This window comes from Delphinapterus leucas, chromosome 1 (genome assembly GCF_059928025.1).
Source record: "Delphinapterus leucas isolate spDelLeu-1000000601 "Yukka" chromosome 1, BTC_Dleu_Yukka2, whole genome shotgun sequence".
NCBI classification, from domain to species: domain Eukaryota; kingdom Metazoa; phylum Chordata; class Mammalia; order Artiodactyla; family Monodontidae; genus Delphinapterus; species Delphinapterus leucas.
In genome coordinates, this window is record NC_143129.1 from 183,205,321 (window position 1) to 183,224,412 (window position 19,092).

The 19,092-nt window shown below is 55.5% G+C and overlaps 2 protein-coding genes across 12 annotated transcripts in view; one reads left to right on the top strand and one right to left on the bottom strand.

Annotated features, from left to right (window-relative positions):
• CLSTN1 (calsyntenin 1) overlaps positions 1-12,144 on the top strand; it is an 87,092-nt gene extending 74,948 nt beyond the window's left edge. Inside the window, exons 11-20 of the mRNA XM_022598739.3 lie at positions 436-598; positions 4,208-4,264; positions 5,561-5,718; positions 6,797-6,945; positions 7,239-7,465; positions 7,951-8,121; positions 8,462-8,607; positions 9,636-9,771; positions 10,066-10,250; positions 10,583-12,144. Of these exons, the coding sequence (XP_022454447.2) occupies positions 436-598; positions 4,208-4,264; positions 5,561-5,718; positions 6,797-6,945; positions 7,239-7,465; positions 7,951-8,121; positions 8,462-8,607; positions 9,636-9,771; positions 10,066-10,250; positions 10,583-10,780 (1,590 nt within the window). The 3' untranslated portion in view covers positions 10,781-12,144. The remainder of the gene's footprint in view (positions 1-435; positions 599-4,207; positions 4,265-5,560; positions 5,719-6,796; positions 6,946-7,238; positions 7,466-7,950; positions 8,122-8,461; positions 8,608-9,635; positions 9,772-10,065; positions 10,251-10,582) is intronic.
• An 85-nt stretch (positions 12,145-12,229) lies between these two features.
• PIK3CD (phosphatidylinositol-4,5-bisphosphate 3-kinase catalytic subunit delta) overlaps positions 12,230-19,092 on the bottom strand; it is a 50,149-nt gene continuing 43,286 nt past the window's right edge. For 5 of the 11 annotated variants that reach the window (XM_089901703.1, XM_089901711.1, XM_089901691.1 and 2 more), the window contains 13 exons: positions 18,840-18,890; positions 18,603-18,770; positions 18,390-18,511; positions 18,050-18,193; positions 17,780-17,879; positions 17,455-17,633; positions 17,248-17,360; positions 16,944-17,022; positions 16,232-16,399; positions 15,523-15,646; positions 15,180-15,325; positions 14,876-15,008; positions 14,263-14,517 (listed from right to left, as the gene is read on the bottom strand). In XM_089901703.1, the coding sequence (XP_089757829.1) occupies positions 14,278-14,517; positions 14,876-15,008; positions 15,180-15,325; positions 15,523-15,646; positions 16,232-16,399; positions 16,944-17,022; positions 17,248-17,360; positions 17,455-17,633; positions 17,780-17,879; positions 18,050-18,193; positions 18,390-18,511; positions 18,603-18,770; positions 18,840-18,890 (1,767 nt within the window). In that variant the 3' untranslated portion in view covers positions 14,263-14,277. The other 6 variants (XM_089901744.1, XM_089901735.1, XM_089901717.1 and 3 more) reach the window with 6 other exon arrangements.

The window sequence follows — 19,092 nt, forward strand, 5'->3', positions numbered from 1 at the left end:
GCGGATTCTTAACCACTGCGCCACAGTGGTTAATGTGGAAGTGCCACATTTTTCATTTTGATCCAGAAAAGGAATGGCCAGCCCCCTGGGTGGTGTCCATCCTGCTGATAATAGAATTTCCTGGTGTCATGCTCTTGGCAGAAGGGAATCGGGCAGCTCCCTGTCTGGGGTCCTGTCACATGACAAATGAGTAGCGCCCCCAAGTCTGAAGTGTCCTAGAGATGGTAATGTCACCTTGACCTTTTGGGGTGAGATGTGGTGGGATGAGACGTATTTTGTTGTTGTCATTTTAAGTCTTTTCCTTTTTAGGAAGACAGAGGTTCATTCTGGGTGACTTGTTCTTGTGTCCAGTTATGTCGCTCTCATGGCTGCGTCTTTGGGTGAGAGGGAAGGTGGACGTTTCACACTTAACCACCCACCCCCTTGGCCTTGTAGGTCTGTGACGAGGAATGGCATCACTATGTCCTCAACGTGGAAATCCCAAACGTGACTCTTTACGTGGACGGCGTCTCTCACAAGCCCTTCTCTGTGACTGAAGACTACCCGCTTCATGCGTCCAAGATCGAAACCCAGCTCATGGTTGGAGCTTGCTGGCAAGGTAACGGTCGTCGGCACCCCGTCCCCTCCAGGCTTCGAGAATTCAGTACTTCTTCTCTGCTCTGTTGGTGGAAACAGGCTCCTCTCAGGGTCTCACATCCCTTATTGTCCTCTCCTTTCTCTTCATTCCTTTGCCTGGTGTAGCCTTTCTGGGGGGCACGGCTGCTGCCAGGCTCAAGGAGGGCTCTATTTACGATGCTTGATGAAGGCGTTAAAGGATGGGAACTCCTTTCCCGGGGGTCCAGGAGGAGATATGCAGAGGGAGAGTGTCATTGAGGACCTTGTTTATAAATTATTTATAAATTAACCTGTTCGTTGGAAAGTTTACAAAAACAGGGAGGCAACCGTCAGGCACAGACACGTGAGTTGCTCCGGCCAGGAGGGCTCGTCAGAGTGATTAGCACTTGATAACCTGGCGGGAGCACCTTCAGTGAGGATTGGGGGAGAGTCCGTGGCCATCTCTGCTGGAAGACCAGGACGGGATGTGATGACAGCCACCAGCGAGACGACACCTTTTATTCTTGTTTTCTGAGTGGCAGGCTGTGTGCCAATGGCTTCACATACGTTATCTCATTAATCCTAATAGTATGTTTGCGGGGCAGCAGCTCTTTTTATCCCGATTTCATAGCTGAAAAACCGGGGCTCAGAGAAGTAGTGAGCTGTGTTACCAGCTGGTTACGTGGTGCTAGGATTTGAACCACTGGAGCCAGTGCACTCAGGCCCAGTGTTCTGACCCACCAAACCAGGGGTGCTAACCTTTTCTGTGCCACGGAGTCCTTTGGTGGTTTGTGAAGCCTGTGGACCTTTCTCAGGATAATTTCTTATTAGTCTGTGAAACAAAATGAAACACATAGGATTTCAGAGGCGACCAATTAAACTGAAATACAGTTATCAAAGTACTAAAAGGATAAATTTGTAAAGTAGTAACACCTGTGCCGCTTTATTAACTCATGAAGATCAGGCACCTCCATAAACTTCCAGGAGGCAGAGCAGGAGGGGCTTTGTAACCATGCCGTGTACCTACAGCAGAGCAGCTGGTAGGACATGATAACCTGGCGGCACAGTCACAGTTTCTTCTAATATTCCTGTGATTTGTAGCTGACATTTGTAACCAAAGGGAAAACTAAATTTTAGAAGTTAGTAAAAATTAAGCATGTGATTTTTCCCAGACCCCTTGGTCTGCTCTCAAGGTTCATGGGCCCCCCCTCCAACTTTGCCCATGACTGTGTGTTGTGTCGCTTCAGGGTGTCACCATCACTACATGTACCTGCTAAATAGGCCTTCTTTTTCCTTCCCTTTGGAAACATTATACCTTGAGTTAGGTTAGAAATTTGTGAAAGAGCCTAAATGCCAAGACAGTTTTGCTGCTTTTAGGAGAATTTGAATTTCATAATTTTCCTGCAGATCCTTCCATATGAAAAAGAATAAGACAGCATTTCACAGTGAACTTCTTCAGCAAATTCCCAGATTTATTACTGGTGACAGTCCATCTGTGAGAAAGTAGAACGTGAGACCAAGGAATGAGGAATAAATTATTAGAAAGTTTTTAGTTGTTACCCTTAAAATTTCAGGAAGCTTGTAGTTGTTACTCTTAAAATTTTAGTTCAAACTTCCTTCCCAAATTAAACAATAATTTCTGAGTAAGGATTTTAAAAATAAGAATAAGAATACAAGGGACTTCCCTGGATGTCCAGTGGTTAAGACTCTGCGCTTCCACTGATCCCTGGTCAGGGAACTAAGTAAGATCCCACATGCTGCATGGCGCGGCCAAAAAAAACACAAAGAATAAGAACACAAGTGTGGGGACTTCCCTGGTGGCGCAGTGGTTAAGAATCCTCCTCCCAGTGTAGGGAACACAGGTTTGAGCTCTGGTCTGGGAAGATCCCACACGCCGCGGAGCAGCTAAGCCCGTGCGCCACAACTACTGAGCCTGCGCTCTAGAGCCTGCAAGCCGCAACTCCTGAGCCTGCGTGCTGCAACTACTGAAGTCTGCGCGCCTAGAGCCCGTGCTCTGCAGCAAGAGAAGCCACCGCAGTGAGAAGCCTGCGCACCGCAACCAAGAGTAGCCCCCGCTCGCCACAAGTAGAGAAAGCCTGTGCGCAGCAACAAAAACCCAACGCAGCCATAAATAAATAAAAAGTTTTAAAAAGGCATGATATTTACATGTTAAAAAAAAGAATACAAGTGTGAACCTAAATGTTATTTTGTATTCTGGAAACTTTGTTACATGGGTTAAAATACCCCACCCCCACCCCCACCACCCCGTCCCACCCTGCCTTCCTCTCCATGTCACAGTGTCTCTGCCATCAGATGGCAATCAGTTTTCATCCTTTCTCATCTCTTTCTACCTCAGCCCTCTCAGCATCCTCAGCCAGAAGAATCTGCCTATAAATTTCCAAACCAAACACAAGTTTTAAAAATTTTAGTTAATGGGGGAAGAAGATCTCCTTTCTTCCTTTCAGGGGATTTGAAGTCCCTTTCCCTTCAAGTTCACCGTGGGGAGCCTGGGCTGGAGGCCCGCTTCATGGGATCAACGGAAACGTCAGTTGTAACTGTGTGTTAGGGGGACGTAGGAGCCGTGTGGGCTCCGGGGCTCAACTGTGCACACCTGGCCTCATCCCCATGTGGCCGCGGCAGGAAAGGTGGTGAGGCCTGCACCGTGGGGTGGGGCGGGGAGAGGGAAGTAGTGCACCCACCGCGTGGTCTGGAGAGTGGAAATTCTGTCCTCCGTCGCTGGGCGGGTGCCTCGACCCAGAACGCTGGGCGGGAACCACAGCCGCTGTCCCCAGGCCCATCACCGATTATGTTTCTCTGGGTGAGTTCCTTAACCTCCGACTCTCCCTTTCTGTTCAGAAAAACTGGTTAAAAATGCCTTCTTCCGTCTGTCACTTGGATGTGAGTGACATCCAAGTGTGAACCGATTTGAACTCCTTTTGAGCTTTCAAAAAAGACATAAATGTTCACTACATACCAGGCTTTGGACGCTGACATGTGTCTTCCCCATTAAAAAGGCTGGCGCTGTGGTCCAGGGTGGGTGCCTTTTGCACCAGGTACGTCTCTGCCGTCAGCGCCAGCTGCCACCTCCCAGTGTCCTGCCTGGACAGGTTGAGGAGATCAGTGAATTCAGTGCACAGCTGTTACTCATCTCATTTTGAATCTGACCTGTGTTTTGGCAAGGAGGCTGCCGGAAGGTGGAATAAGAGAATGGAAAGCGATAAACAATAAGGTCCTACTGTGTAGTCCAGGGAACTACAATATATTCAGTATCATGTGATAAACCATAATGGAAAAGAATATGAAAAAGAATATATATATGTATAATTGAATCGCTTTGCTGTAAAATTAACACAATATTGTAAATCAACTGTACTTAAATAAAATATATTAAAAAAAAAAAAAGAATGGAAAGGAGCACGGGAGTGGTAAATATCCCTTTGGGAAAAGGTGATCAAGTACAGTTTTCATTCAGGTGTGGAGTGTGTCCCCAGGAGGGATGGGAGGGCAATTTTTCTCTTTGTGTTTGGTAGCTTTTCAAAACTAATTTTCAAGGTCCAGTTTGAAGAGCCTAATCTCTTGGTCCTTTTCTATTGTCTGTCTTGCTTTTCTACAGAGTATTCAGGAGTTGAAAATGACAATGAAACTGAGCCTGTGCCTATGGCCTCTGCAGGTTGCTGGACTTCCTTGCCTACGGTTCACTATTGTGTTTCATTTAAAGACAAGACATCCATTCATTGTGCATTTCGCATGAGACACCCAAGTTGCATTTTGGTCCCAGACACTATTTGAGCTGCTGCTTTGCCTTATGCTACTCCACTGCATCATGGGATTTCCCTTTTCTGCCCATTCTGATCCCAGTTGAAGTGAGAACAAATGACTCATTAATGCAATGTACTAATGGGAATTTTTTCTTTTCCTCATCAAATTTTACCCCATCCCACTGCGTGAGGCGCCCCGCTGAAATCTCACAGGCTAAGTTTGGTTGGGAGGCCACCTCCTGCTTCTCGTGTGTCTGAACCAGGAGACAGGAAAAGACTCGTGGCTAGATATTCTGTCCTGACTGATAATAAGTTTTAAATAATGTTTCTTAGAAATCTCGATCCCTAGTGACGATTTAGTGTCTAACGTCCCTTATCCGGAGTGAGGCATGCTGCTGACAATTGGTCTCTCCTCCTCCTCCAGTGTAAGAACAGGGTTTAGTACCTCCTGGTTTTGGCTCTTTGTTACAGTCTGTCAAGGGCCACCTTCTGGCTTTTTCTTGTAACATCTTCACTCTTCCCAGTTATCCTCAGTAGTAGGAGACAGGCACACTGGGACTCAACAAAATAGCCCGTGTAGGCGGCCTTGATACTAGGCTTTGTGCAGGGTAGGATTTTAGCATTCCTCTTATCTTTCTACTCCTGCCTGTGTACGTTCATCCCCAAGTTTGTGTGTATTCCCCGAGTGTGCTCAGTTAGAAAAAGCAGCCCAGGGGAATTACCTGGCGGTCCAATGGTTAGGACTTGGCGCTTTCAGTGCAGGGACCGGGGTTTGATCCCTGGTCGCGGTGCAGCCAAAAAAAAAGAAAAGAAAAAAAAAAAGAAACCCAGCGCCGGATCCAGGCAGTGGTTGAAGAGGCTGGCGCTGGTAGGACATCACTTGTGTACCATGATGACGGGTGCAGCGAGGGCCACCCTTACCAGGAAGTGGCCGCATGTGTGGGGACACTCACGGGACCTCTTGGCTTCTGGGCTTCTGGGGAGGGACCCCCAGCTCCTCTCTTCTCCGGGCCACGTGCATGACCATAAACCATTTAATTTCCTCATTGTGCTTCCATGTCGATTGCAAGGCTAACAGGATCTGGTAGGAACTAACCCGCATGTCCACCCATCAGGCTGCCACCACCGGTAACATCACATTGAAAAGTGAAGCAGGAGGCCCTGGGCTGCACTTACAACTTCTGCTTTTCCACCCCCGTGTTCTGCAGGTGGTGACCTGCACATGACTCAGTTTTTCCGAGGTAATCTGGCTGGCCTGACGATCCGTTCCGGGAAGCTCACAGATAAAAAAGTGATTGACTGTCTGTATACCTGTAAAGAGGGGCTAGACCTGCACATCCCCGAAGACAGCGGCAGCGGTGTCAAGGTAACACCAGCACCCACCTGCATGGCACCCACGACTTCCTCAAGCACAAGTGCGGAGGCTCTTGGCATAAGGATTGATCGATGATTGGCCCTGAGCTGCTTTTACTCACAGCATCTCCGACACTACACGTGTGGGGTGTCTTTCACACACCAGTTCTCCAGCTCCTGGACCCCGACTCCCCAGGCGTCCTGTAATCCAGTTCAGTCCTGACGCTAACTGGGCACCAGGCCCCACTGCCCCCCACATGCCTGCTCCTCTGGTGCCAGCTGCAAGGATCTGGGCCTCTGGTACCCACACTTGGCTGAAAAAAGTCGAGGGTTCCCACAATCCCTCGCCCTTTTCAGGTTCAATAATTTGCTAGAACTGCTCAGAAAACAGTTCACTTACTATTACTGGTTTATTATGAAGGATACAACTCAGGAACAAGCAGGTGGAAGGGAGGCCCAGGGCCAGGAGTGGAGGAGGGTGCACGGGCCTTCCACGCCCCCTCCAGGTGCACCACCCTCCCGGCACCTCGCTGTGTCCACCAGCCCAGAAGCTCTCCAGACCCTGTCGTTGAGAAGTTTTTGTGGAGGGTCTGTTATGTAGGTATGATTGACCAGATCATTGACGACTGTTGATTAATTAACTCAATCTCCAGTCTCTGTCCCCTCCCCAGAGTTTAGAGGTGAGGCTGAAGGTCCAATGTAATCACGTGGTTGGTTTCTTTGGCAACCAGTCCGCATCCAAGAGTCACCTCATTAAGGTAAATTCTGGGGGTGGCTGAAAGGGGCTTATTAGGAATAAAAAAAGATGCCCCTATCCGTCAGGAAATTCCAAAAGTTTTAGGAGCTCTGTGCCAGAAACCTGGGACAAAGACCAAATATATATTTATTATATCACAGATCTGTCTGTGCCTTAGATATTTACCATCATATAATAGGGTCACAGTCACTGGAATTATGTGAGCTTTTCTTCTCCAAGTCACCAATTCAAATCAGTCCCAAGCTAATCCTCTTTGTTGAAGTGTTTGTGGTTTCAGCTTCTTGCCGTTAGAACCTTATTCTGTTCCTGTCTCTCTGTTTTGGTGCCATTTCAGATCCAAGCCAGCCCCAGTCAGTCAGTGTTGACCTTGGAGGGAGAGGATGTAGCGGAGTTGGATAAGGCCATGCACCACATTTCCTACCTGAATTCACGACAGTTCCCCACACCCGGGATCCGAAGACTCAAAATCACCAGCGTGGTCAAGTATGTCCTGGCTTTTAACAATAAACCTGTCTTTGCTCAGTGACCCTTGAGGAGAAAATGTGTGTATTTAGGTTTTTAAGTCAACCCAGCCTCCCTTCTGTAAGGAAAGGTGATCTGTCCCTCGTTACCAGAAAGTTTAAGTGATGTTTGGAAGCACATTCTGGGAGTGGCCGGCGTCTTGTCCGCTAGGTGGTTGTGGAATCCTGTGGTCCACCTCCGAGCGCCTTTGTCTGTGTGGCTTGAGAAGCCGCCTCTTAAGGCCCTGACCCTTCCATCCCCTTCCTTGTTGGCAGGTGTTTTAACGAGGCCACCTGCCTCTCAGTCCCCGTGTTGGATGGCTACGTGATGGTTTTGCAGCCGGAAGAGCCCAAGATCAGTCTGAGTGGCATCCACCATTTTGCTCGAGCGGCTTCCGAATTTGAAAGTTCGGAGGGGGTTTTCCTTTTCCCCGAGCTTCGGATCATTAGCACCATCACGAGAGAGGTGGAGCCCGAAGGAGAAGGGGACGAGGACCCCACAGGTGACAGCCTAGACCAGTCGCCCAAAAGTGGGCGGCTGAAACCCCACTGCTGCTACTTATTTCTTGGCCCTTTTCCTCTGTGATTTTGTAGACTTGAATGTTTTAATGCTGTTCTTGGGCCTGCTTCTGGAATCTGACCCGTGGGCTAGAGCTCATTATGATCTTTGGAAACCCACCTAGAGGGTCCTTTCATCTTTTTTCCAGCTTGACGTCAGTATCTGGGATGGCTCTTGTGGGTTGAGAGGGCAGGGGTTGCTGCTGTAGGGGTGCTCCTGCTGGCTGGCCCCCCATTCTCGGGCCTTCCTGGTGGCCAGTCCTCCTAGACACATAAAGCACCCCCAATTCTTGAAAATGACTGTCCTGTACCTCCATCCGTGGTCCCTAAAAGGCCTCTGTGAGTTGGAGGATGAGCAGACAGGCTGTCGCTGTGAGCACCTCCCTGGGCTCCACAGCCTCTGCTATTTCCGGTTGGGTCATTTTTGCAGTTCAAGAGTCACTGGTGTCAGAGGAGATTGTCCACGACCTAGACACCTGCGAGGTCACGGTGGAGGGAGAGGAACTGAACCGAGAGCAGGAGAGCCTAGAAGTGGACACGGCCCGCCTGCAGCAGAAGGGCATCGAAGTGAGCAGCTCTGACCTGGGTGTGGTCTTCACAGGTGAGAGGCCAGACCCCAGACTGGGAGAGTGAAGGCTCAGAGCTCAGCGCCCACCTCCTCCCAGCTCAGCAGCTGGAGACAGTCCTGGAGGAGGTGGGAAAGGATGAGTGGTGGCCACGCACCTTCTCCCAGACGGGAAGGGGAGCACAGCTCTGCCTGGTGTCCAGTCCTCATAACGGGTGGAAGTTTGGGCGTGTGTGGTACCTGCCCCTCAGCAGGGGACGACGCCCCCGCAGTTGGCAAGCCAGACGCGCGGCCGGGTGGCTCTGGGGCCCGCCTGCGGCCTGCCTTCGCCCTCGGCCTGTGTCCCTAAGCTCAGCCACTGCTGTCTTCCCCGCAGGTGTCGACACCATGGCTAGCTACGAGGAGGTCTTGCACCTCCTGCGCTATCGGAACTGGCACACCAGGTCCTTGCTTGACCGGAAGTTCAAGCTCGTCTGCTCCGAGCTGAATGGTCGCTACGTCAGCAACGAGTTCCAGGTGGAGGTGGGTGCCGGGCTGTGCTGAGCAAGGCAGCAGCGTGGTGACCGGGTGCCTGGCTCACGGCCCTGATGTTTGCCAATGCCGATTTTTAGAGCATTCGTGTTTAGGTTCATCCTGGGGTGGGTTGCCTTTCCCAGCCGGGGGGCTGCTCCCCATTAGACCTGCAGAGGTTTGGGGGGACAGGTTATACACGGGGTGGGCTGGGGCCCAGCACGGTGCCCCCCCTTCACAGGCTGCCTTAGCCTGAGAGTCAGAGGGGCCTCTGGAGGGAGGTGGTCAGGACCGAGTGGCGGTCCGTGCCTCGGGCTGAGGGGCAAGGTTGTTTCTTGAGATTTGACACTGCTTTCACCGGGGGAGCCGGGGCTTTGCAGATGGCTGGCCCTGCCGTGAATAGATCCTTGGCGCAGGGCGAGGGTTGCTGCCGGCACCGGCAGGGCTGCTGTCCACTGAACATGGTCGTGGGGACTTAGGCCGCAATGGCCAGAGGGCACTCGTCCTGCTGGGACACCTTTCGTATCACTCGGAGCTTCTGTGCCCTGGAGAAATGGACCCAAAGTTACTCTCAGCAATTGAACGCCTCCGTTGTGACCCCGTAGCAGCAGAATTAAACTCACAGGGCTGAAGAGCCCATGAGTGTTTTCTTTGAGCCAAAGGGTAGCAGATTTGAAAGGAACTAAAGGCTCTGATTTGTGCTCTCTTTCACGTGGCTGTAGCTTTGGGAAAAGAGGGGCAATGTGGTGTGCCCGGGCTTCTCGAACCACCCGTGGTGAAGGGCCAGTGGTGGTGCTGTGTCTTCTCCAGTCTGTGGTGGATGAATTATTTTATTAGATACAATAAAAGTGAGCTATTCCAACAGCAGAATGTTCTTGGCTGTGTGACAGCATCACATGGTCACAGCAGCCTCCCTGGCCGCTTCTGTTCTTCTCTCTGCCCGCCAGCACCGGTCCAGGGCCCACTTCGGTGGTGCTGGTCAAGTGCATGTCCACTCCATCCGCAGACACATTCAGGCTGCCCTTGTGTCTCCGCTGCAGGTAAACGTCATCCACACGGCCAACCCCGTCGAGCACGCCAGCCACATGGCCGCGCAGCCGCAGTTCGTGCACCCCGAGCACCGCTCCTTCATTGACCTCTCAGGTCACAACCTGGCCAACCCCCACCCGTTCGCAGGTAGGCCTGGGACGCCCCTCCCCGACTCCTGCCGTGAGCTCAGCCCCCCTCTTCCCCCACCGCCGCTCGGAACAGCCACCAGCGGCCTGGCTGTTATTCCACGTCACACGAGGAAACCGGAGCACGGACGGGGCGGTGGGGGCCCGAACCCAGACTTGAACCCGTGCTGAGCCTTTTCTCGGAGCTCCTCCCGTTCTCTGGGGGGCGGACGGAGCAAGCAGTGGAGGCCGAGGGCACACGGCGGGTCGGGTCGGGTCTCGTCCTCACAGCCGTCCTGTTTCCTCTCCCCCGCAGTCGTCCCCAGCACCGCAACCGTCGTCATCGTGGTGTGCGTCAGCTTCCTGGTTTTCATGATCATCCTGGGAGTGTTCCGGATCCGGGCTGCTCACCAGAGGACCATGCGGGACCAGGACAGCGGCAAAGAGAACGAGATGGATTGGGACGACTCTGCCCTGACCATCACCGTGAACCCCATGGAGGTAGGCGAGGGCGGTGACGCGCCGACTGAGAACCCCTGCAGGCCAGGGCCCCAGGGAGGCTCAACTCACCTTCAAGCTCACATGCTTTGCGTGGTCCGCACCATGACCTCGCGTGGGCAAACTGAGGCCTGGGGGGGCCTGCTTTAGGGTCACGGTCCGGCTGTGGCTGGTGCCCGGAGCTGTGCTTCCCTTCGTCTTTGGTGAGGAGCCTAGTCCAGCCCCTCTTGCTGGGTCGTGGGATGTGGCTTCCAGCCGGTGGACAAACCCTGGGTCACCAGCTGGGGCGGGGGAGGGGCTGGATTCATCGCCTGGTCGCCGTGTCTCTCTGTCAGACATACGAGGACCAGCACAGCAGCGAGGAGGAGGAGGAGGAGGAGGAGGAGGAGGAGAGCGAGGCCGGGGACGAGGAGGATGACATCACCAGCGCCGAGTCGGAGAGCAGCGAGGAGGAGGGGGTGGAGCCCGGCGACCGGCAGACTGCGAGCCGGCAGCAGCAGCTGGAGTGGGACGACTCCACCCTCAGCTACTGAGCTGCGGCCGTGCCCGCCCGCCGTCGCCTTCTTTCCTGCTTCAGGAGGCTCTGCTGTCATCCCTGTGCCCACCCCAAGGGTCCACGATGTACAGAGTCATCCTGGCCAGTAGGTCTGCAGAGCCTCCCCGTCGCCGATCTCCGCCCACGCTTGGTGTATAGGACCATAGGCTCCCCCTTGCTCCCTCCCTTCGTCCGCCCTGCTCGCTCTTAAGTTATGTGAGGAGCTGACGCTCGCTCTGTGGCTGATGTCAACTCCAGCAAAGCTGCAGTGACTGGACTCCTTGACAAAGGGTTAGAGTTGCTCGCTCCTACCTGGTAGTCCTCTTCTTTTTTTTTTTTTTAAAAAAAAGTTTTTATTTTTTCCAAACTAGTGCATGTATAAAATGGCAGAATGGGGTTAATATGTAGATGATGAACTGACTTTTTAATATTTTGTAAATAAATTGGGATTCCTCGTGTCTTTTGTGCTAGCATAATCCGGGACTGGATGCAAAGTGGAGCGGAGACACTGAGCGTGGGAGGGGAGGGACCGGAGACCCTGCCCATCCCACCCCGCCCCCCACCCCGCCCCAAGATGAGGAGAAAGGAGCACAGACATTGATCTGCTGCCCGGCAGGAGGGGACCGGATCAGGGACCCCTCTTTGGAGGCTGGAAACGGCCAGGTCTTTTCTTTGGGATTCTACCCATTGAGGGCTGCGGGGAGCTGGGGTCCCTGGCCATGTTTGCTCCCTTCTCCAAGGACTGGCATTTCCTCATGCAGGAACCTGGACTCAGGTGCAGCCTTGGGGTCCATACTGAATAGATGCAGGTTTCCTTGCTGGTGAGAGTATGTTTCGATCATGTGGATGGTGCAGACCCTCTGACCACTTGGTCTGGAGACAGCAACAGGCCTGGGGGATCCGTACTCAGAACCTGGCGGAAATGACGCCCAATGGCCTGAAGGCAGTGCTCGATTCCCCGAGCACCTGCGCCCCTCCTCCCCAGAGCCCCCGGGGGGGTGAAACCCATGCCCAGTAGGTGGTGAAGGGAGAGAACCGCAGTCAGGAGCGAAAACCCCTACAGCACGTGGTTTTTAATTTACGTGTAAATTTTTAGATTTCTAAAACTGGGGGAAAATAATTTTGAACACTTCTGTGATCATAACTGCTCGTTTCGAGGACACTGCCAGCTGTCCTGTGTCGTGTGTGGCCACCCCTCCATGTACTGTCACCGTCGCTGCTCTGTTTAGACCGTGGATAGACACTAAGGCGTAGACGGGACCCTCCGCGCTGTCTGTAGCCGCCGTGGTATCACTTTTCAGATGTGTATATTGATGACAGGTCAGAAAGTGTATACATACAATAAAGTCTGTTCTAACTCCAGTGGGAGAGCGGTTTGTTTTTGGTCTTGTTTTCATTTTAATCCTGCGTCCTCTTGTTTCTTTCTGAGCCAAGAACATAACATACCAAGGATTTTATTTCTTTTAATCTGTTTTTACCTCTCATTTCAATGTTTCAGACTGTTGAACCTACATCAGTTACGCTGAACTCACCTTCCCCATACAGAAACATCAAATGATTTAAAAAAAATAGAAAATACTCTTCTCGTCAGGCACACAGGCCATGCACCCAACCGGCTATTGCTGTGTATATGCAGTGTGCTGCCCACACCACGAAGCACAGACTCGTCCAAATAAATAACAAGTAGACGTACACTCGGCTTTTCCTATTTCCAAACAGGTGGATGGGTCTGAGGAATTCAGCACTTAGTTGGGAACCAGAGTCTGGTCAGTGGGGCTCTGTGGGTGGCATGGATTGCTATGGGCAGTGCCTCTCGGCCACCTCTCGTGAACCAAGAAACAGAGTTGGCACCTGGACTCACTCTTCTGGAAGCCGTGCACCGGGGCTGCTGACAGGGCAGCTACTTCTGGCTCTGCTGAGCCGTGCAAAGCCTTTTGAGAGGTAAGTGGTGTCGCCCCTGCGGGTCCCGAGTCGGCTGCTAATACATGAAGCTCACCTGTGGGCTTCCAGAAGCCCAGGTTCTTAGCCCCATCTCCAGAGTTGGCTCCAGAAGGCTGAGGGGGGGCCTGGGAACCTGCATTTCTCGAGCTCCTCAGATGCACCTAAGGCTGAGCCTGAATCATTTCCAGCTAAGTACCGTCAGAGGACAAGATGCCACCACACCCCTAACTCTCAAGCTTCTGCTGCCTGGGTACTGGGAGCAGGTTCTCAAAGGTGAGCGTTCTGGAGAGGAGATCAGGTCTTTCATGACCTAAAACCTGCTTTAGGAGGAGGGAGGTTGCATACAATTGCACAAAGTACTCGCACCTGCTTGTGTCTTGATCCATGACCAGGATGAGCTAAATCAAGCTCAGGCCTTTTTAATGTGTCTCGACCAGCGTGCGCTATATGTGATGGGCGCTGGGGCTTTTCTCCCAAGCCGTAGAGGTTCAGTAAAGTAGTTTGGCTATTTTTTTTCTCACCCGCAAACAAAATCACTTTACAGCAGAGAAGAATTCCCGTACCCAGGAGTCGCTTTAAAAGTGGAAAGCAGGGCTTCCCTAGTGGTGCAGTGGTTGAGAGTCCGCCTGCCGATGCAGGGGACGCGGGTTCGTGCCCCGGTCCGGGAGGATCCCACATGCCGCGGAGCGGCTGGGCCCGTGAGCCATGGCCGCTGAGCCTGCGCGTCCGGAGCCTGTGCTCCGCAACGGGAGAGGCCACAACAGTGAGAGGCCCGCGTACCGCAAAAAAAAAAAAAAAAAAAAGTGGAAAGCAATCATCCCTGAATCTAGAGGGTACCCAGGCCTCCTCTGGGGGCTGCCCAGAACTCAGTCAGTGGAGGGCACGCAGGTGGAGGGGGTGAACAGGCGTGGGTGCCCTGTCTGGACAGCAGGTACCGGGTCACTGCCAGGCACCAAGACCGGTGTAGCACGGCAGGAGCCTGGGGAGGAGGCAGCTCCCAGACGGGAGAATCATCTCTGCCGGCTCCAGACCCACCAGCTGGAAGACTTGAGGTCACAGATCCTCGGCGAGATGCGGCCTCGAGGTGCCGGGTTCACAGTGTCTTCCCATCAAAGCCCAGGGCTTGGATGGGGAAGTGGGAGGACGGTGCCCCTCCCCACATTAGGGTACATTTCCATGTATGGCTGTTTAGTTCCCGAAACATTTCAAGTCATAAATAAATAACCAGTGTAAACAAAAGGCAGTTGTGTAGGTTCTTTCCCAAGGATGCCGTCCAGCCTTTCAGGTCCCGGAGGGTGGCCGAGGATGCCCGGCTCCCAAGACTGGCAGCTCGGTTGTCTCCAGGCCCAGGGCTTGGACGGGCTGCTATTGCCTGTTATCTTTGGACACGTTGTGGGCCAGCCAGTTCACTTTGGTTTTCCAGCTCTCCCGGAGGGCTTCGTTAAACTTCACCCGGAAGTGCTTTAGAGCCTCCTCCTCCGTCTTCCCCAATGCCAGAGAATCCTGAGGTAAGATGGAAGCAATGGGCGTCCCACGGAGGGGCCTGGGCCCTGCTCAGCAGGGAGCCCCGTCTCCCTGCACCTCCACCCTCTCTGGGCAGGTAACGCTCCCTCCTAAGAGAACTGCACCAAGGGAGCCAGGAGGGCGCCACCCAGCACCTCCCCCGGGAAGAGCTCTTCGTTCCGACCCCAACCAAGGCGGCCCCCGCCCCGCCCCATCCTCAAAATAAGATGCCAACTTGAGCCCGGAGGTCTTGGCCCCGAAGGCAGGCGGCTTGGCCTTCTCCACTGGAAGCTGGCAAGAGGAAGAAGGGAGGGAGCAGCTTCTTCCTAGGAACTCGGGGGCCATGGCCCCCCCCACCTCAGTCCCCGCCCCAGCGTCTCATAAACTGAAAAGACGCAGGAAGGAAAGACAGTTTTTAACCATGGAGGGAACCCTCTTGTACAAGTGGAAACGCCCACAGCCTGTGGAGGACAGGAGGGTGGGCCAGAGCCGGTGGCTTCCTGCCAGACCTGGGTCCCAGGCCGGTGTGAGCACACACGAGTCAGGAGGGCCCTGTGGGTCCACCACGCTCGGGGGTTGGGGGGTGGTGCCTCGAGGAGTCCGGGGCTCCCTGGTCTCCTGCCTGGCGGGGCCCTGCCCTGGCGTTTACCTTGAGGTACTGGATGTCTTTGGAGCAGCTGAGCTCAGGCAGGCCTGCCGCCCGCATGAGAGCAAAGAGGTGGAGAAAGAGCAGCCCGTGGCGCCGCAGGATGGTGTAGGCCCTTTCACAGTAGCCCCGGAACCTGTAGTGGGAGGTCAGGGAGCGGGCCGTGGGTCCTCCCGTCCCCCTGCACCCCAGCCAGCCGGCCAGCCCGCCCTCACCCTGGAAGGAGCCGTGCCCACAGAGCCCCAGCGTCCTCTGACTGACCGCCCCTGGCACCAAGGAGCATCTCGGGGGTCTGAGGCACCCTCACCTTTCAAATTTCTCACTATTATTCGTCTTCCCCTGCTGGATCACGTGCACAAAGTCATAGGTGAGGATGAATGGGACTCGCTCACGGTTGATTCCAAACTTGGTCTTGAAATTCCCCAGAAAGTGGCCGAAATCAATGTGGAACAGCTGAGGGGAGGGAAGAGCAAAGACCCAAAAGGAGTCAAAAAGGAGGGTGCCTCACACAGAGGAGCCTGGGGAGGGAGAGGGAGCTGGAAGGGCTTGGATAGGGGGCTCTGCCAGCAGCCGTGTGCAGAGCAGAATGGCCAGCGGGCCAGCACCGGGCGGCAGGCACCATGCTCATGGCAGCCCCACACCACCCCTACCTGCCCGTTCTCTCGGATCATGATGTTGTCGCTGTGCCGATCGCCGATGCCCAGCACGTATGTGGCCACACAGTAGCCAGCGCAGGAGAGGGTGAACTCCTCAATGGCTCGATCCAGGGCCTCCCTGGGGGGCAGGGATGGAAACCACGGCCACACCATTTTGCAGCTTCTTCTACCAAGAGGTGGTGTCTATGTCCCCTGCCCTTGAATCTGGCCTTGTGACTTGCTTGGACCAACAGAACATGGAGGAAGTGATGCTGGGCACCTTCCAGAGCCTGGGCCTCAAGACACCTTGCAGTTCCTGAACCTCCCCTACTGTCATGGAAGGAAGCTGAGGCTAGAATGAGAGGCCACATGGAGAGAAGCCTCAGACGTGCAATCCTCCAGGCCCAGTCAAACTACCAGATGAGAGCGGTTGTGTGAGCGATTAAAGCAGAAGAACCACTCAGCTGAGCCAGCTCAAGTTGCAGATTTATGATTTAGGCCCCTAAGTTCGGGGTGGTTGTTATGCGGCAATAACTAACTGATACATGTGGGAACAGAGACCTGACCCACTCCCCCACCCCCCCACCCCACAGCATCTATGGGATGGCCCTCAGCTGAGCCAAGAAGCCACAGAGACAGTCAAAGTCCCTCCTCCTTGCCTTTGATTCCCGAGGTCTGCCTCTTGGGAAGGAGAGGGCATCTGTCCCTTGGGCCTGAAACCTACCCAGGGTTCTTGGACTTGAGCCAGTTGAGCAGAGCATCCTTGTTGAAGGCAGCCGTGGCCGCCATGTTGCTCTTGTTCAGCTGGATGTTGGCGATGGTGTCTGAGTGAAGCACCACCTCGATGAGGCCTGTGTGGTCCCCGGTGGAGAGGCAGCCGTAAGGGGTCATCCTAGCCAGGTGGGAGGAGGGGCAGGTGGACACAGTGGTCAAGGGCTGTCCCAGGGGCTTCTTGACCCCGAGGAGCTTAACCCAAAAAGGCTGCAGGAGATGCTACTCAAGTTGCTGAAAAGAGGAGGCAGGTACTAGGGGCGAGCCCTTGACTCCCAGGGCTCCAGGGAAGGTTCCTTGGAGAGGTCACACCAGCACCCAGGATGCAGAGAGGAAGAGTCGGCACCTTGGCTGAACTCATGTTTGCTCAGAAAGAAAAATCCAGGTGGCTTGGAAGATGATGGGGCAGGAAGCCAGGGATGCTTGAGGGAAAGGGACCAATGGAGGGAGACAGTGCAAAGGGCCAGGGCTGGCCTTCTCCACCCTCATCCTGCGGCCCTATCGCCTCCCTGACCCCGAGTTTCAAACTGGTCCCTGCTCTTCTTAGAAGAGCCAGTCTTTTTTCCAGCTGAGGTGGTAATGTCAGCTTTGACAGGGGACCCCTCCAACGGGGTATGGTCCTAGGCCTGGTGCAGGCACAAGTGGATGACGGGAGGGCCTCTCACCTCAGGTCCAAGCCCTCCTGCTTCCACAGAACGTCCATCAGCTGGATCATCTGCAGGGTCAGCATGTCCTGGCGGAGGTCTGTGCAGCCGCCCCCGGGGAGGAAAGGCATGAGTTTCTGGTGGGTTCTCCAATCCCAGCCATGCCCAGGCCCCGGAGCCCCAAGACTCTGTGTTTTCGTCAGCTCGCCCTCCAGGAGATCTGCCCCTGGCCCCCACTGCAAGGTGCCCCCGCCGAGGGTAGTATGGCAGGGCGAGGGGAAGCCAAGGCCTCAGCGGGTCCCTGCCCGGGGCCCGGCCTGCTCACCGTCCCCATTCTTAAAGATGATGCCCACGGTGCCATCGCTGCCCGCCTCCTCATTGCTGTACATGACCCACAGGGGCTTCATCTTGGAGTCCATGAAGGTGCACTGCTCCACGCTGCCGGACCAGACAGCAGTCAGCACCGGGCCCTCCTCAGGGCCTGGGGGGAGGGGAGGAGGTGGGGAGGCCCCGCCTGGGGCCTGGGGCTCACCAGACTTCAGCCAGCAGGGTGCTGGGGTCGAGTGGGGACTGCAGGTGGGAGAGGGCCTCCAGGTAGGTCTCCTGGCGCATGCACAGGTGCATCAGCTCCTTGGTCTGGGGCTTGGTGGTCTTCTGGGAGCTCACTTTGACGACGTCGTTCAGGGCTTTCAGCTTGCTCAGCGCTTCCCCCTGGCCAGGAGGATGGGAGGGCAGCATGGGCAGGCTGGGAGGGGCAGGCTCCAAGCCTCGGCCTGGCCCACGCGGTTCTACAGGGGCCGGGGCAACTCTGCCCCAAAGCAGAGCCCAGGCAGGGGTGCGGGAGCCCCGAGCCTCACCTGTTTCATCAGCACCTTCATGTGATGGGTGCTGCCCCTGCAGTAGGCCTCCATGATGAGGCCAAAGCGCAGGGCCACCGAGGGCACGTGCATCTCGGAGCTGGAGAGAGGAAGAAGGGGCTGAGCCTCGCCTCGCCAGGCGGGGCCACACAGCCCCTCCCAGCCCCGCAGGACCCAGCCACCGAGGACACCCGGGCTGGCCGGCGGAGACGCAAGGCCCGCAGGCAAGAGGCCCCTCCTCCCCGTGGCCTTCCAGGTGAGTCCAGCTACCGCAGGTGCCAGAAGAGGAAGTGGCCGATCTTGCGATTGGCCAGGGCCCGGTCCAGCAGGAATTTGGTCAGCTCGCAGTCGAGGTAGGACTCGTACTTGAGCACCTGCACCAGCTGCAGCAGGTACTGGAAAAGCTCGTCGTCCCTGCAGAGAAGGGGGGCGGCTGGGCCCGGAGCTGCACGGCTCGGGAGAGGGTCTGCAGCTGGCGAGGGGGCAGGGTAGGGGCGGGAGGCCAGCCTCACCTGAGCAGGCCCCCAGGGGAGAGTCCCCAGCCAGCGGCTAGACCCGGGCCATTGGGGCAAAGCCGCCCTCTGAAGATGAGGAAGCCCGCGGGACTCACGTCAGTTTCCGCAGGGACTTGATGGCAAAGGAGCCCACGTGGCGGTCAGGGAAGCTGAAGTCCAGCAGCTCCAGGGCGCTCAGGACGGGCAGCTCGGGCCAGGAGCACAGCAGGTAGAGCATCTGGGGGGTGCCGGTGGTCAGGGCAGGGGGCGCAGGCTGCGGTCTGGCTCCAGACTCTGCCCCCTCCCCCGGCCCCGGCCCTGCCGCCCACCTGGGCCACGTCCTCGTGCTTGTTCCACTTGGTGACCAGCAGCAAGCGGGCCAGCGCCTCGGGGAAGTGCTCCTGGATCTCGTGCCGCATCTTCCACACCAGGTCCTTCTCGTGCTCGTACAGCTCCCCGGAGCCCCGGCGCTCCAGGATCTCCCGCAGCTGTAGCTGCTGAGGGGCACAGGGGCGGTGAGGGCTGCAGCCAGGTCCACGCCCCACCGCCCGCGGCCCCCAGCTCACCTCCTCCTCCGTGAAGCGCCCGTGCTCCCCATGCCGCCCCAGCTCTAGGATCTGCAAGAGCGACCCTGCTGTCAGCGGCAACCCCGGGGCCTGCGCCAGCCTGGCCGGGGGTGGGGGTGGGGGGCCCGGGGCGGGCGTCAACACCTTGGCACTGCTGACTTTGTGTGCCAATGACTCTCAGTGGTGGGGACTCTCCCGCGTGCTGTAGGGCGTTTAGCAGCATCCCTGACCTCCGCCCATGAGATGCCAGGTG